At 39.4% G+C, this 17,710-nt stretch overlaps 1 protein-coding gene across 7 annotated transcripts in view; it reads right to left on the bottom strand.

Moving 5' to 3' along the window:
* Positions 1-15,089, bottom strand: part of FBXL2 (F-box and leucine rich repeat protein 2) — a 72,795-nt gene extending 57,706 nt beyond the window's left edge. For 3 of the 7 annotated variants that reach the window (XR_015804374.1, XR_015804375.1, XM_088166660.1), the window contains exons 1-2: positions 14,685-14,804; positions 889-950 (exon numbers count right to left, since the gene is read on the bottom strand). Coding sequence is in view for 1 of the 7 variants with exons in the window: in XM_088166660.1 (XP_088022786.1) it covers positions 889-950; positions 14,685-14,798 (176 nt within the window). In the remaining 6 variants the exon portion in view is untranslated. Of the gene's footprint in view, positions 1-888; positions 951-1,475; positions 1,495-14,684; positions 14,805-14,964 lie in introns of those variants that run through there. The other 4 variants (XM_088166672.1, XM_088166680.1, XM_088166687.1 and 1 more) reach the window with 4 other exon arrangements.
* Between the last annotated feature and the right edge of the window lie 2,621 nt (positions 15,090-17,710).

Here is a 17,710-nt window from a genome sequence, read left to right as displayed (position 1 = left end):
TATATTAAGAAAAAAATCTTCAGCTCAATTTTAATAACACCACTACAAAAAACTGTAATTGTACCATCATAACTGAACTTTTTTTCTTCATTTTTTTCTTTCACCTTAAGGATTAGTCTATAACAAATCCTCTCTTTAGGTACAGAAGATGTTGCTGACCTGGTTGAGTTCCAGCTCTGCAGTGGCCACATCCAACCAAGCAATAGCTCCACATTTGGCAGTTGGCTTATACTTTGCTTGAAATCAACTTTCAAGCACATGAGAACATGACGACATCCACCAGTCATGGGCTGAACTACTCATCTTGGTGTTCTAGGTAACTTTTGCAAAGACGATCTACTCACACACACCAACAAGCTGATAAAATCTGTGAGTAACCCAATGACTACAATAAGAAATATTCCTCTGTTGGCTCTACCTTATACAACACAGACTGGAAGTAATGGTAATAGATAGATCTTTTCACTGCAGTGACTTCTTTGGAAGCTCTGACATTGAATTTGTATTTTATTTTGTTATAATAAAGTTCATGGCACAAGGAGTGTGAACTCAGAGAATTAGGCTCTTCAAACAGATATAAAACATTGAGAGTGTGGAAGAGCTGACTACTTGGTGCACCAAAGTTTTTTTGACATTTTATTTCACTTCTTTTTCTGAAATGCAAGTCAAAAATAACAACTGAATTACATCTTCTATGGTACAGCATAACTTGAACACATTAAAACAGATCAAGGCAACAAGCTCAAGAATTCCAAAATTATATCAGGTGTGTTGTTATTTATTTCAAGAGGATTTAAGAAAGAATGAATAGCACTTGATAGTCTGTAAGACACATAAGGAACATACAATCCTCAGGTTTTTACTCCTTAAAACATTATGTAGAATTACCTCAACAGAAGTTCTTTGGGTAGTTTTTTGTTAATAAGGGCTTCATCATTATTTGAGAAAACCTGGAAACAGAAAGAAAGAACACTATTTTAAAAACAAGAAAAACGTATTTATAAGAGGCTATTCACCTTCTACTTAGGTGCTTAATTCTCTTAAATTACAGTTAACATCAAGTTTTCACCATGTTAGTTGTCAATATCATAAAATTATTTTCCCTAGTGCTAAGATTTAACCACACAAAAATTGTGGAGCAATTAATAATCATGAAACAAGCACACTTACACTGCACAAAGAAGTATTTAAGCAGTAGTGAAACTTCAAGCAATAGCAAGACATATACAAATATACACAAGCTGCACAATCCTAAAACTGTCTCATTACAGAAAACAAACTGGACACTTTCCAGTTATTCAGGTCCCTCCTTTCACTGTCTACAGTGCAAATACTTGACCCAGATATGCAGATATGGATAGAATGTAACTCTACACATTTAAAGAATTTAGTGCCACAGATAGAGCAGTGACTGCCATATAAGCAAAGCAAGCACACCAAGAAATGCTACAAGAAAAACCGAAAATACCGCTCACCCAAACTTCATATTATTAATACATATCCTAAGAGGGAAGAAAAAAAAAAAAGAAAAAAAGAAAAAGAGGCTAAAAGGAAACACCCAAGGAAAAAAGTAAGCAATACTAAGGTTATACAGTCAACAGCTAAACAGAAAGACTGAAACAAAGATGTTGACCAGATTCACGACTTCGTCTAAATATTTAGGTTTGAGAAATTTTACCAGAGGAACATAGCAATAAAAAAAACAGAAGGCGAAATGGAATTTAAGAAATCATGGCAAAGCCTGGAAGATGTAAAAGTCACAAGCAATTATTTCCTGGGTAAAGAAAAGAGCTTTAGGGACTTCATTTTCTGTCCATAATACCAGAAACAAAAGCTAGGAAGAAGGATCCAAAACAGATGAGTTTCTGAATGCTAATCACACAAAACATTAAAACAACTGGAAGCAATCTTCTCCCTTTATTAAGCTGTTCTTGACATAAGGGTATTACCCTTTGCTCATCCTACTATCCACACACACTGAATACTTGGAAACTATTTGCTCTGCTTCTTGTTTAAAAAAAAAAAAAAAAAAAAGAAAGAAAAAAGGTCCACAGAAGACAGAAGCAAAGAAAGGAAAAAAAAAGTCGAATATAAGCTTAGCTCTGTCTTCATAAAGGAAGGGAGACAGCAAAAATTACACAACTGGGAGTTTTGAAACTATCTCCCTAAAAAATATTTTAAGATTTGAAGACTTGAACCTCCTTCTGGCTGCTGCCAAAAACCCTTTTTCTCTTCCAGTACATCTTAAATTGATTTCAAGTTAACTGCATACTACTGTTTCAATTTTGACACACATTTCTTCACCCACTACCTCCGTGCATGGCTATCCACACATCTAAAGACAATAAAGCTGTCAACTTTCAATAGGACTGATAAGTTTAATCAAGCTTCCTTTTCCAGCAACTGGAGCAGCACATTTATTCAGACTGGGGACTACAGATATTCAAAGCGTAAAACAACCATGAATATGTATTTCAATAGGACAATTCTAGCTCCTTCAGAAGAGAGACATCAGCTTTAACCAGTTCCACATGGCTGACGATAGGCTCAGCTTTGATCTGTTTTACATCCAATACTCATTGCTGTTGATATTTGCAGCCTTTAGGCTGAAATATGCCATGTACATCAATAACATTTTTAGAATTAGTTGACTGCTTCTGACTTTGACAGAATGACCTATGAATTACCCACGTGTGCCATTTTTACTACTCAAAGTTTGCAGCTAGTGGCCTGAAAACAATAGCATATATTGGGATTCTTTTTTTTAAAGAACAGTCTGTATGCCTAATTATGATTACAGTAGAACTCGTTCAGAAAAAAGGGGCATATATACTATCCTCATAGAAGTTAGGATCACTCAAGAGTTAAGTAAGGAAACATTCTGCACATTGCAGGTTAGGAACATAAACCACAAAAAAAGGATGTCACCTATATGAGAGCACACAAAGTCTGTGTATAGACTGCAGCCGCAGTATAGTCTGTGTATTATCTGCAGCTATAGAATAATAGCTGCAGATAATGCCTCAAAAGTTACATTATGTAGCAGACACATATATGCATAAGCATATATTTTTAAATAAAGCTACTGTCCTGGGGTACAATGCAAAAATGTGTATTCTATCACCATCTGTTAAAATGTGGGAGGGGTGGTGATCCTTATCTCTGTGGGAGATATCCTCTGATGATGTGCCATCTGATAAAATCATGGGGATGATCATCATTATCTTTTCACAACCCATCCTTCCTCCAGAAGATATATTCCGTTAATGGGCCATTAAGTCCTATTGTGTGACTGATAAGATTATATCATCCCATTGGGAGATGCTCCAGCCAGGGGGAGGAGCCAAGCCTTTCCTACCTAGATAAAAATCTGGGGTTTGGGACGCGAAGGCAGTCCTTTCCACTGGATCCCAAAGGGAAGTCGGACCATTTCCACATCATCGCTGGATCTTCGGAGGAAAACTGCACCTTCTACAGGAGCACTGCTTCAACTGAACCACATCTGTCATCCAGGAGGACTGCAGCCACCATTTATACAGGCTGCTACCAACACCCTAACTGACAGGGTGTCAGGTTGTATTCTGACTGTGTTGGTGGTTGTTTCTTTTATATTATTGCATGTATTTTATTTTTTTCTCCTCCTATTAAATTGTATTACTGACTTGGAGTCTCGCACTGGTTTTACTTTCAAACCAACACAGCTACTTTGCAGACTGCTACTAGTTTACATGTGTGCTATATAATGCCTATATTAAAAAATCTAATTATCCCTTTTTATTTACACCACAGATTCTCAAGTATACAGTAACATGGAGATATATGCAGAGAGAGATACTTACAAGAGATACATATATATGCTCATTGTGTGAGGATAACACAGGATTTATGTTAGTAAGGTATAAGGCAAGTTACTCTAAAGACTTGAGCATTGTAGCCCTTTTTGTTAAACAGTATTTCCAATACTTATCAACAAAAGTGAACTCACTACAAATCATAGCACAGTAGTAAGTATTCTCCCACTGAGGCCAAGCTGAAAAGCTAAACCTACAACCAAACCAGCAACTCTTAGGAAAAAGGCTATAATCTTTATTTTAGAATATTCCAAAGTTAAAGTTGGATGGATAAACTATTTTGAATATGTGACAGCTTACCTGATCAATATGTTTCATTTGGGAATCCCAGTTAAAACTGGAAACAACACAGCTTTTACTGCACACTATGTGTGACCTGCCTGTTACAACAGCCACAGATGAGGCCACAAACACATTCAAAGCTGATTTCCCTCAAACAGTAACTTTGGTGTGTTCTTGTATGCATTAGCAGCAGTTCTCATATAGTAACATATTATTATTATGGAATAAGCACATTTAGAAAAATGAAAGTGTCTCTATTCAGTACTCTTTTACCCTGTAAAAGTTTACTAGCCTCTAGAGCCATATTGCATTTGCATCTCCAAGAAAGAGAGGGGCTGCTTTAAAGGCTCCTCAGTAAGTTTTCCCCCCTAACAGAGAACAGACACAGGACAACTGGAGTAGTAATTTTCTAGATAAACATTTGTAACATGATTTCAAATGCATTCAAGCAGAGAAAGAAGACAGAAGGTGCAAACAGGACAATATATTAACAGTTTGAACAGTTTCTGATAATTTAAAACTTCCATTAATGAAGCAAGAACCTAGTACATTCACGTATTTTTCATTTTTTACTTAATTTTTATTACATAACCTATAGTTTTCTGTTTCTATTTATAAAAAAATCCACCAAAAACATTCAGTCAAGGAAGTATTTGATGACTGTAAAAAATATAGTACTCTTGTCAAATATGAATTTTTTTCTTTACTTACAGACTGTGCTGACAATTACATGCCCTCAGAACACCTGTACACAGTAATCCAAAATAACAATTCAGAATATCCTGAATGTAGAAAGAATATTTCTTCCCTCTTTACTTTTGTATATGGTAGCAAATTTGACTGCGTTAATGATAGGGTATCTCAAACTCTACAAAAGTATGGTTTTAACTGTATAAAATCCCCAAATACAACAGGCAAATCTGTGCACAAGGAAAAAGGATGAAATTGAACATATGTAATAAACGTTACTCTAAAACCATTTTTAAAGTTCGAGTAAACACAAGAAGAGATACAGAAGATCCCTTCATTCTTAAAAGAATTGCAAGAACAAATAACACAAAACCAAATCCACAAGAGAAAACTGTAATTCCTTATTACTTGAATCTCCAGCTTAACTGACCTCTCTCAGTAATATCTTCACTTTACTTTTGGAAGATTAGTTATGAGCTAAAAAGTGAGTACTTTCTTTTAAAATTACCTTATATTTTTTAACATTAAATTCCTTTAGCAAATAATTTTTTAAAAATCTCTTTATTATATAAACAAAGCATCCATTGCATAAATCTGTGAAACCCAAAAAGGATAATCTCCCCATTTTAATTCCCTTTTCATATTATTAAACATACTAATTCCCACTAGTCCTAGAACATAACTTCTTGATACATCACACTTAGCTTGCCACCATTGAAAGCAGCACATTAATCTCTTCTGAGATAACAGCTAGTGATAAAGGTCTCCTGTTCTCACCAGAATGACATGAAGAAATCTTTTCTGATAAGAGTTATTTCAAGATCAAAATAAGGTTATACTTCTAATTTTGGTGATAGTCCTTATATTTTTAAGCATGCAATTTCAGTTGTCATTCAGTCTTCTATTGGAGGGGACTATTTTCTTAACAGATGAAACAGTTTTGGTAGCAGCTCATCCATTATGGCTCAGTTCCACTGAGATATTTATCTATCTAATTTCCACTGAAATCAGAATAGATAAGGACTTTCAACCTGTCAACTTTTCATATCAGAAGTTATTAAAAACCTAGACTCTCAAAAATAGCCTTGCTTAGTAGCATGTTAAAGGAATTATGGGGGAAAGTAGGTTTGAGGAAGATGAAGTTGAAAGACCCTAAAGAGCATCAGCAAAAAGGATATATACTGAAAACAAGATTGAAGTTTTTATCAGTTCAAGAAAAAAAACAACATTGGGCCATTTTCACCACCAGAGACAGTAGACTGGAATTAAATTCATATATTTCCTTATCTTCCATGGTTGACACAGCACATATCCTACTCAAATTGTAAATACACCTCTATGTATACAGCATCAAGTCTGCCAGGTTTTCACTGGCGTGAATAATTTTTATTAAGTATTATTCATGCAGTAATAGACATGGTAACATCAAATTTTAAAGGAAAATTCTGAGAAAATAAAATTAAAGATTTATTCAGTACCTTGAAGTGCAGATTTTTGTTGCTAAACACAAAACCCAGCAGATTGCTGCATATCTCTTCTCCTCAGTAGAGACACCTAATTGCTACCTGTGCAATTTTGCTTTTACCAAGGTATTGAAAGCACCTAGTGCTATAGTGGTAGGAAAGCCACCAAATTTGCTTTGCTACCCAAAGCAGCTCACAAGCAAACTAAAGTAATGAATGGCATCCTAAAAAGCTCTCTATTTAAATACTCCACCAAAATGAAGGAGGAAGAAGAGGTAAAACAACCTTTCTTTACCATAAATTTCAGATTGTCTCATGTTACACTCCAGTCTAAGTGTATAAAACTCTCTAATGCTCAGGGAATTGCTGCTAGCTAGGGCTTCCTCCAGAAATATACAATCAATGCATCAGACCAGCAAAATCACTGAACACCATGCAAGTGGCAAAACATAGCTGTATCCAACAAAAGGAGCATTAGACATGATATACATTGCCAACAGAATCGAAATAAGTGATATTGAAGACATAACAGCTGATGACACAAGACTGCTGCTAAACTAGAACCCATGGTAAAGCTTTCTGTATAATCAATAAATATAACACACCAAACTGAACCTTGAAATGCAATCTCATTTTGAACCAGGCTTGTCTACAGCAGAGACAGATGGGCAAAATCATTTATTTCAACACACAGACATTGTCTGCCCTCTAGGCTCTTGTTCCTATGCTCCAACTGTTCACCCTGCTCTGGCTCAGGCTTTGCCTTTGTGCATGTTAAAATCCAGCCTTCTTGGCCTGCTGTGGTCGCTAATATTTTCTTCCCTTTGGACACTCTGCTAGAGCCCAGGGCATAGTCTTCCATAGCCTTATAGCCTCCTCCTTGCTGCCAGATACCCTCTGAATCTTTTGCACTGGTCTTTCCTTGGGGTATTTTCTAACGCTGTGATGACAAACTGACTGAACAAAAGCAACGCCTCATATCAAATACTTCTGTTCTTACTGTGCTGGTCATCTTAAAGAGTTAAAGCTCACCTTCAGAGAAGACCAAATGCACCTGAGCACATCTCTCTGTTTTTCCTTAATGCCTCCCAGTGACCTAAGGCTGCTCAGAAGGACCATAATACTTGTAAAATTTCCCCAGAGTAAGTGCTGTTTAACAGAATAAAACCTGCCAGGCAGAAGCAGCTGCCTACTTTGCTGCTTGATTCTCTTTCAGAAGAGCCATCATTCTTGTTTTGCCAGCACTAGTATTCACACCACATCATTCACATTTCACTGGAGGGCATCAGCCTGGGTCTACAAGGACCTGTTCTTACTAGGTGACAGAACAGGCTCATTTGTGAACTTCAGAACTGATGTGCACAGCTGCACAACTCTACCTCGAGGCCTCTGGCTATTCCAACTGAAGTGCCTCCCAGTGCAGAGTAGGAGGTGCTTGGAGGTTGCTTTTTCTTCTGCCTCAAGCACACCAGCCCATCCTCAGTTGCTCAAACTGCTCTCATGACCCTTTCCTGTGTGTTTTTCTGAAGGGCAGTCACCTATTGCCAACAACATATTTGTAAACCACCACTAAAGCCTTTCAGAATACAGTTTCATTCCTGCAAGTAGCCAGGGTATTAAGGTCTAACAAGTTAACCTAACCTGTCAGCTGAAATGCCCATACCCTAATGGAAGACTCAACCTTGTCTCCTACTAAGTCACCAAAGAGACAGCAATCCTTTGACTCCAGTGTGATAGTTCCTATTTTTTCTTGTTAAAAAGGGGAAATCTGATGTTTTGCAGAATTCGTGATTGACCTAATTGCTTGCAAGCCTAAAATTCAGTTGGAAGACAACATTTTATCAATACTTCCTATCATGTAACTGGTGTTTAGTAGCCAACATGGCAGAAAATATTATGTTCAATCCAATACCTTGCTAAAAGAAAGAGGCATTACATTATTATTGGCAAAAAAGGTTTGCAAGCTTTGCTTTCCCAATGCACTCTGAGATAGGAGCTACATGGAAGACTAACCCTTCATTCAGGTGCACCCATCCCACATTTGCTTTCAAGGCATCATGTTCTAACCACTATCAGAGATGGCAGAACAAACCTGAACCACTACAGAAAAGAAACTATTGCTAAGCTAATCTTCCATGACTAGAGACCAGCTCAGATCAGGAAATAAAAATAAAAAATAAAAAAAAAATAATAAAAAAAAAAAAATAAAAAAAAATTTAAAAAAACCCAACCAAATAACAATTACCATTTAAACATTAAGAAATCTGGGAAAAGCTGTTAATTGTATCCCCATATATGCTTTAAACATACACAGAGAGCTGAGAAAACAGGTTTGACAAAGTTTTATCCTCATCATCTGTAAGTCACATACTGACTGGCAAATCCTTCCTTCAATTTGCTTTCTCTTAAAAAAAAATGACTGAATATTTCCTTTTTCAGACAATTATCCATTACTTGTCTTTTAAGATTATACCCCTCCAAACAGTACATGATGATGCATTTAGACATCATTCCTAAAAAAAAATAAATTAAAATAAAACATTTAATTAGCAGTTCAATCTATAAAGCACTTTGAAGTAGAATATGGGGAAACTCATATCATCATCTTTATGGGCTTGGAGAGCAACAGACACATTAATTAATGGGAGAATTTCAGAAAATTAAAATCAGACGGACGAAACAGTTGTTGCCTGTAACCCATCACGAGGGTACAAGGTAGCCCCTCAAAACATTGATTAGACATCACACAGATTCTGTATTTCTTGACCAGGTAAATTACAAATCCCTCTTTAAGCATCAAGCAGGGTCTCATACAGAATTTGCAAAAGCCCAAGTTCAAAACACCTGAAAAAGGTTCTTTTCTTTGACCACTCAAGTAACTTTAAGATTCTAAGAAGATAGATTCTAAGAAGATAGATTCTAAGAAGACAGATTCTAAGAAGATAGATAGATTCTAAGAAGATAGATAGATAGATTCTAAGAAGATAGATAGATTCTAAGAAGATTCTAAGGTAGTTTCCATCACAATATCCACAAGGACTGTGTGCTCAAATTACAAATTATGTAATCATAAAAATAGTCCAGTTGGTGTCATGCAATTTTGTAGAATCATGCTATAAATACACATACTCAAAGACATTCAGAACATGATATGGTTCTGAATAAAATCAGTTCAAAAGAAAAGTTAGTGTCCATTAATTTCAATGTAGCAATATTCGCTATGGGATAGTCATGTAGTTTCAGCCATCCAAATTTAATCCACATCAGAGATTCAGAGCCCTTAGGAGAACATCTGTCAAAACTCTGAATCCCCACTTCTGCATATAGCTGGTTTTACTGACATACATATGGCTAAGTTTTATTCCCAGTCTTCAGTATCAACTATGTTAGTATACAAACTAACAGGCTGATGGCACGACAACAGAGACATGAAATCCTCCTGGAGTGTTCTCACGGAGATTCTTCTTCAAGTCCATTTCCCCAGGAGTTTGCACCACTCTAATTTGAACTGACAGAGTCCTCCCTCCAGTCACGCAATCCCATATCCAGAAAGGCAATTCTTCTTATTGCACATAGCTCGAAGTGCAAATGAAATCACAGTTTAAGTACTGACTGTGTGGTTGAAGCAGTCAGAACCGTTGTTCTAAGCACCTGTGAAACAGCAATTTTGAGTACTAATCCTCTCCCTTTATAACTACTCTTCAAAAATACATTTGAGACATAAAAAGGTATGGCTTATTACAAGAATGGCTCTATAGTTTTTACAAAGCCATTTCAAAACAGTGCTTGATCTGCCTTATAAACACTATGCCAGAACTGAGGTTTTTCCTGAGCATGAAATCTTTACTATGAAGGGTAAATCTTCTCTTCAAGGCAAATCTCCCTAGAAAACAAACAAGAAAAAAACAAGAAAAAATCTGCTTTGCAGCTACATATGCCATATGTGTAGTGCATAATTAATAAAAGCTGCCATACATGTAATGCATTATTAATAAAAGCTTTCAATTATAAGAGACAAAATTAGGTACCTCTTCACGGTTACAAGCAGTAATTCACTTGACTTCAAAGGAAATATTGGTAGTTACGCACTTATGCAGATTTGATTATGTCCTTGTCTCCTTGATTTAAATTTACAGAACATACTAGGTAACCAGCTGAACAGCAATCTAATCCAACGAAAACCAAATTTACTGTTTTCTTCTGCCTACCAAGCAGAACTTAGGAAAACAATGGAATAGACAAAGAAGCGTATAACAAGAATTAAGGCAAATATTTTGAGTGCTGCAGTTTGATATCAAATATTGAGTACTTTCTTGTGTGCTAGACAGCAGGTGTTCATAGTTCCAAACAGTCATAAATGTGCAAGTCCAGAAAAGGGCAAATTTCCAGTCCTCCTCTAGCAGTGGCTCCTCCAACACAAAGAAAAAAACCCAAGGGGATTCCCTCAAGAAATTGGCTGTAGTTGATTTTGTCAGCTGAGGTGCCCTTGCATGTATTGCTGCATTTCCATTGCCTGCCTGTACAAAACATAAATTATTGTAATCCATTTAAACATTTAAATTCATGCTGTGGTTTTGTTTGGATGGGTTTTGTTCTGCTTTGGTTTGGAGAGGTAGGGGCAAATGCATAAGAGAGAGGTCATTTGAGACAGCAAAAATTAAGCATTTACAGATCCTGTGCTTCCTTTTTCTTGACCAGGTAAATAACAAATCCCTCCTTAAGTATCAAACGCTCAAATGTAAGTTGGAAAAGCCTAAGTTCAAAACATCTGAGAAAGATACTTTCCTTTGACCACTCAGCTAACTTTGAGACTCTACAGAGACATACTGAAATAGAATCTAAGCCAGCTTCTACCACAAAATGATTCACAGGGACTGAAATCGCATTATAAATACTTTTGTCACAAAAAATAATCCATTTTGTTTCACACTCTTTTAGAATTACACTATATACAGAGATTTTCAGACATTCATAGTACAGTAAATTTTTTGAAAAATTAGGCTGAGAAAAATGTTTGATCTTTAAAAACCATTTATTCTTCAGTCTCAAGAACAATTAGTTTAAGGTTTGAGAGACACACAAGTAATTTCTTGATCCTGAAAAAAAACTGAATTGACAGAGGACATACCAGTATGTAGTGAATCTTAAGTTCATCATTATACACTTTTAATGCCTCATGTATAGGTTTTTCTTCATTTTTAAGAATGCAAATCTGATTTTCACTGTATAGAAGTTACTCTGTGTTTACAATCTTCCTTCTCAGAAGCTTTGGAAAGAATGAGAATGTCCCACTCTGCATTAAAAGTTTAAGTGGGAAAGTAGTTTTGTAAAAGCTCAGGGGAACAGCTGGACTCATGCCCTATCACATTATCAAGTCACCCATAATATACATGTCAAGTATGATGAGAAATTTTAATAGTCCTTGCATTGTCCTGAAACACATGGAGAGGTTAAAACAAAAAAAAAAACAAAAACAAAACAAAAACAAAGACCAAACCAAAACAAAAAAGACAGAAATCTATGGAGAATATGGATCACCTTCCTAAAAAGATTACTAGAAAGAATGCAAGTGGATGTTGTGGCTAATGTCTACACTAGCTTGAGGGAGAACTTGGTGTCACAATTTCATCTGGTTTTGTCCTACTTAACGTATCTCACTTAAGTGCATTTCTAATTCAGTAGAAAGACTACCAGAATTACCAGTTGATAACAATTTACATTAAATTGATGCCATTATTCAGATTTCCAAATGCCTAAACAGCTGAATTACTGTCAATGTGTAGCCTTCTGCTGGGTTCAGATCAATATTGTCACAATGCCAAGACCAGTACTACTTTTCTACACCTACCTAAAAATAGGTGCCATGCTTCATTGAAAATCTGACTTTTATTTTCAACTTTCCATACCTGCTAGCCCCATGTTATCCCTCATTTTAACTAGGACAACCAAATATTCAGTCTGTTGTCAAAATAAGCAAGCAGCAAGCTAATAGTCCTGATTTTTAAGAACATTGATGTTCTTCGTACTAAAAGGTCTGGTGTTAAAGGCTGAAAATTAATTCTATGAAGCTATGATGAATTAAGAAAGAAAGAACAACTTGAATAGAATTAACCGATAACATAGAGCAATTCAAGTAGAAGTATGCAGTAAATAAAACAATTGAAAAATATAAAAATAATAGCAAAAATGGTGCTAAAAGCTTAACAGCTGTCAAGTGCAACTAAGAAGCTGCCCAGTACAAAAATCTGCACAGCTGCCTAATATAAGAATCTGCACAGCAGATAGTATAATTTCTGAGATTTCCCCTGTGCAATTACAGCACCAATGCTGCTTTGCAGATTCTATGTCGCCTAACTTTAGACTAAAGGTATCTCAGTGGGAATGTCAAAACGGACCACAAAGAAAACCTCCATGCCTAGTAAATGGAAACTATTTACTGATAGAATAATAGACTCATTTAGAATGAAAAACATCTCCAAGACTGAATCCAGCCTCTGTCTGAACACCATCACATTGTCAATTAAACCACAGCTCTAAGTGCCACATCCAGTAGTTTCCTGAACACCTCCAGGGATGGTGACTCCACCATCTCTCTGGGAAGCCCCTTCCAATGCTTAACAACCCTTTCAGTGAAGAAATTCTTCCTGATCTCCAACCTGAACCTCCCCTGGTGCAGTTTATAAACATTTGGTTATTTGTTTTTCAGCCTGTAATCTATCTTAAATTTAGAGCATAAGATAAATCCATTTTATTCAACTGACTTAAGATACTTCATCTTCTCTGATGGAATATTAATGTGATGCAGAACATGTCACTAAGTGACATCACAACCACTCCACCAATGCTACATCATCCACAGCCTCATCCACTGAGGTTTACTCCTCCTCGTAGCAACAGATACATCCTAAAACTTTTGCAAAGTAAATCCAAACTGATTCTACACAGAAGCATACTGTAATCATGCACAGTCTATCCATATTTTTATTCCATCTCACATTTTAGTTTTCAAGGTTGCTTTGTTTGGGTTCAGAACATGCAGGCTAGAACTGGGAAGGAACAGAAGGCAGTGTGTAGGGGAAGAAAGAGAGAGCGCATGAACAAATCTTCATGCAAAGGAAGAAAAGTTGCAACACCACAGGAATACAGTTCCTCCCTCTTGAGCTTGAGCACTCCCTCCACCTCCCCAGAACCTAATACAGAAAACCTACTATCATTACATTCAAAGTGACTGTCTGCCTTCAAACACTGTGTACTTCCCGTGTGGGAAAGGCCAGCAGCTGTGCCTTCTTGCTGTATCTATCATTGTAACTAGCACTGTGAAGCAGTAAGGCATCAGACAATTGAAAACAGGGCTCAAACCAATCATCTTTCCAAAAATGCTGTGCCGGTCCTACACACTCCCCCTTACATGCCTTGTCATCTTCTTTTCACAAACATCTGATGCATCTCTGCCCTGCCACTCGTGGCATACACCACATCCCCACATGCTCTCCCCACAGAGCAAACCCCAGCCTCTCTTCCTCCTCTGCTGCAAGCCTCCACACACATGTGCTCCGTGTCGTGCCATTCCCACATATAGGTGAAACAAACCTTGTGCCCTCACCACACTGACCCGACAAATCTATTATAAATGCATGGATGCACACATCACAACATCACAGCTATGCATGCTCACGCACACAAGCCACTGCTGCTCTATACACATAAAATACTATACACTGTATCTGCTATGTACATATAGAACTACAGATAATTCTTGCCACACCCATAGCATACATGCCTTTAAAAATATCCAGAAATTATTGTCACACCCAATGCTCACTATATATACACACAGGCACAAGCCCATACCAGACAGCAAGCAGGCTGACACAACTACAAACGTACGATGCCATGTCATGGCCCTACACACAATGTCACATCTCTGCTACAACACAAACACACCATACCCGAAGCCCAAATCACAGCAGATACACACAGAGCCATAACATCACGCTCATGTCTATTGTATATCTGCTATCTACACACATCCCGGGCCACACCCTGGCTCACGGCACATGCATAAGGACACAGCACAGCGCTCAAACAGCATCCTGTACATCTACATGGCGACACCCCTGCCCTGTGCACCGACACACGCCCTGGCTTTTCCTCTCGACTTTATAATGGGGACGACACACCTCCATCACTCCCCAGCCACCTTACACACCCATATAAACACACCATCCCTCCTGTGTTATCCAGGCAGACAGCACACCCTGGCCCGCGTCACACGCCAGGCAGAGCCCTGCCATGGCTGCTCCGGCGTTACACGGGAGGAGGAGGAGGCAAAGGCGCCCGTCACACCTCACCACAGACATGCAGGCATGTGCTACAGCGAGGGACAGCGCGGCCCCACCTGCTTTGGGCAGGCATGCAGACAGACAGAAGGGCAGACAGACACTCTCTTTTCCTTTCGTCTACAGCGCGGGTGGGCGCAGCCCTGCGCCGGGCCGGATGCCCAGCCACGCATTCGCACCGCCCGCGTCCTGTGCTCCCCCGCCCGCCAGTCTCGCCTCGGCTGAGCCGCCCGGCCCCGGGGCCGCTCCGCACGGCCCAGCCGGCACTTGCTCCCCGCCCCGGGCGGCCATGCCAGCCCGCTGCGGCTGGGCGGCGGGATCGTACCGCGGGCTCCTCACCATGGCAGAGGCGCGGCGGCAGCAATCTCGGTTGTCCTGGCGACGAGGAGCCCCGAGGACGGCACCCGGCGCCCCTACCACCGCCGCTGCCAACGGAGCCGGGGCGGGGCCGCTGCGCGCCCTCGTGACCGGCACCGCCTCTGCGCCGTGAGGCCGCTCCGCCCCGCGCCGCTGCCTGGGGGAAGGCGCTGGCGTCCGATGGGAACGGCCCTGCGGGCGGCCGAGAGGCGCGGGCGGCTGCCCGTTCTCTGGGGGTCTGCGGGGTCCTGCCAGCGCAGGCGTGGCCGAGTCCTGCGCTTCCTGTCTGCAGCCTGGAGTTGGATTTGTATTGGGCACAGTGGCCTCCTGGAGGCACAGAATCATGGAATCGTCAAGGCTGGAAGGGACCTTAAAGATCATGAAGTCCAACCATCAACGCAGCACTACCACTGGAACCTCTAAACCACTAAACTACATACCCAGCGCCAGATCCAGACACCTCTTAGACACCTCCAGGAATGGGGACTCCACCACCTCCCTGGGCAGCCTATTCCAATGCCTGACCCCACTAACAGTGAATTTTTTATTTTCTAATGTCTAAACTAAATATCCCTGGTCTCAGCTTCAGGCCATGACATCTGGTTGTCTCACTGCAAGGAAGTTGAAGAGGCCAGCTCCCATCTGGGTACAACCTCCCCTCAGGTAGTTTTGGAGAGCAATGACAAGTTCAGCCGGAGACGCTTCCTTGGCCACCGCGGGGGCTGCAACTTGCAACCACGACTGTACATGTCCAGGAGACGATAACATCCTAAATCGCTACGGAAAAATTCACAAAAGCCGGTCTGTCAGCCAGTCAAGAGTTTTCAGGCAATGCGTGCTGTCAGTAAGAGCACGGCTTGCTTCTGCAAGCACTCTCTGCATGAAACCACTGACAAAGCCAAATACAGTAGCGCACTTACGGGTCACATCTGTTCAGCAGTCACAATACCCCATGCAAAAACGAGGAGATGGGAAAAATTGCGAGGAAAAATTTCCCCAGCAGGTATTGTTTTCTGTTGATTCAGTCCTTCAGGTTTCTAAGAATCATAAGTGGTCATTGCAGAGTAACAGGAGTTTGCTATTTGGAACAGGCTGCATTCATTCCTTTAAGGAAAGAAACATTCTGGTTTGATTAACAGTAAAAAATAGTTTCTTACAAAAGTGTCCTTTCTCAGAAAAATACACGGGAATAGTTGGTGCATGCACGTACCATTCGTTAGCACATCTCTGAATCTGTTGTCTTCTCTCCAGATTTTGGAGAATGACCTGGTTGATACAGCTGATCTGGTTTGTATAGTAGGGAAGAAAGCCTCAGAAATGTGAAATATGTATAAACAATTCGGACATGTTCAGCTGAATTGCAGAAGGCCCACACTAGCAGTTTCTAAATTCTATTGGTTCACAGTAAAAAAAAAAAAAATTACTATCTCACTGCCTCATTATGCTTTTTTTTTTTAATTTCATGTGGCAAATCTCTGGATTGTATTGTAAGGATAGTGACAAATTTCCCTATCCCTGCAGTAAAAAGAAAAGAATTAGGGAATTAGAATCAGTTATAGTTGCAGCAACCTGAAGGAAAAAAAATAAATTTTATTTTGCAAAAAGAAGGGGCATTACAAAACATCCGCCATCTTTAATGATGCGAAATTCAGTATAATTAGCTAAATTTGGATGTGTTTTTGCAAGAGATGCAAGACAGGATGCAAATATGTGAGTAGACTCTCCATTACCTAGTGTCAGTTCTAATTTGATTGAAATCTGTCAGAAGGAATGAGTTGTTGCAAAATAGATTTGAATCAATATTTTATGTGTAAAAAGACTGTACGAAGAAAAGTTCCTTGTTTCATCCCACAAGAAGGAAAATACAGCCATACATTTGCCATCTATGTATTTATTTAGGATGTGAGATGCAGGAATCTAGTCTTTTGAGTCTGGACCAATTAGTGGTGTTATAGCAGCACACTACTGACTTTTTGGGCTCCTTTTTGTCTATATTGTGGTATCACCTGAAAATTCAAGAAAATTTTAATCAAAAAACCCCTGTGAGCTGAAACAGTCTGGCAGCTGGGACAACCACAGTCTCACAGCTGGAAAGTAATTTACTTAAGAGTTTTAATTTAGGAGTAAATTTTATTTCCATTAGCTCACTAACTAGGGGATCCTCAATGGACCACCTGGGCAGAGGTACCCAAAGCAGAGACACAAACACTGTTAAACCCTATCTGTGCTAGAGGATAACTGGCTTCTGCTCACACAGGCTCATCAAGAGTTATTCCCAGCTGCAAGGTCAATTGAGTGATTTACAGTCCTCCTTGTCAGTTTTCTGCATTTAACCCATTCCTCCCAACACTGACAAAGTGGAACAGTGCATCCTCAGCGACCTCACTCCTAAGTCATGAGAACGGTGTAATTTGCTGGCAGGCAGAGCAAGCATTCAGAGGGACCATTGCAAAAATGGGCTGATGGGAATCTCAGGATACTCAGCAAAGGCAAATGCCAAGTCCTGCATCTGTGATGAGGTATCCCTCTGCCAGAGCACAGGCTGGGACAGCTCTGTAGGAAAGGACCTGAGGGTCCTGGTGGACAATGAACTGAATATGAGTCAGAAGTGAGCTCTGGCAGCAACAAAAAACTGCATTAGAAAGGGAGTAGCTTGGAGGCTGAGAGAAGTGATTATATCCATCTGTTCAACACCCATGAGACTGCATCTGAAGTACTGTGAGCAGGT

Source organism: Sturnus vulgaris, chromosome 1 (genome assembly GCF_052056855.1).
Source record: "Sturnus vulgaris isolate bStuVul1 chromosome 1, bStuVul1.hap1, whole genome shotgun sequence".
In the NCBI taxonomy this organism is placed as follows: domain Eukaryota; kingdom Metazoa; phylum Chordata; class Aves; order Passeriformes; family Sturnidae; genus Sturnus; species Sturnus vulgaris.
This window is presented reverse-complemented; position numbering and strand designations above follow the sequence as displayed.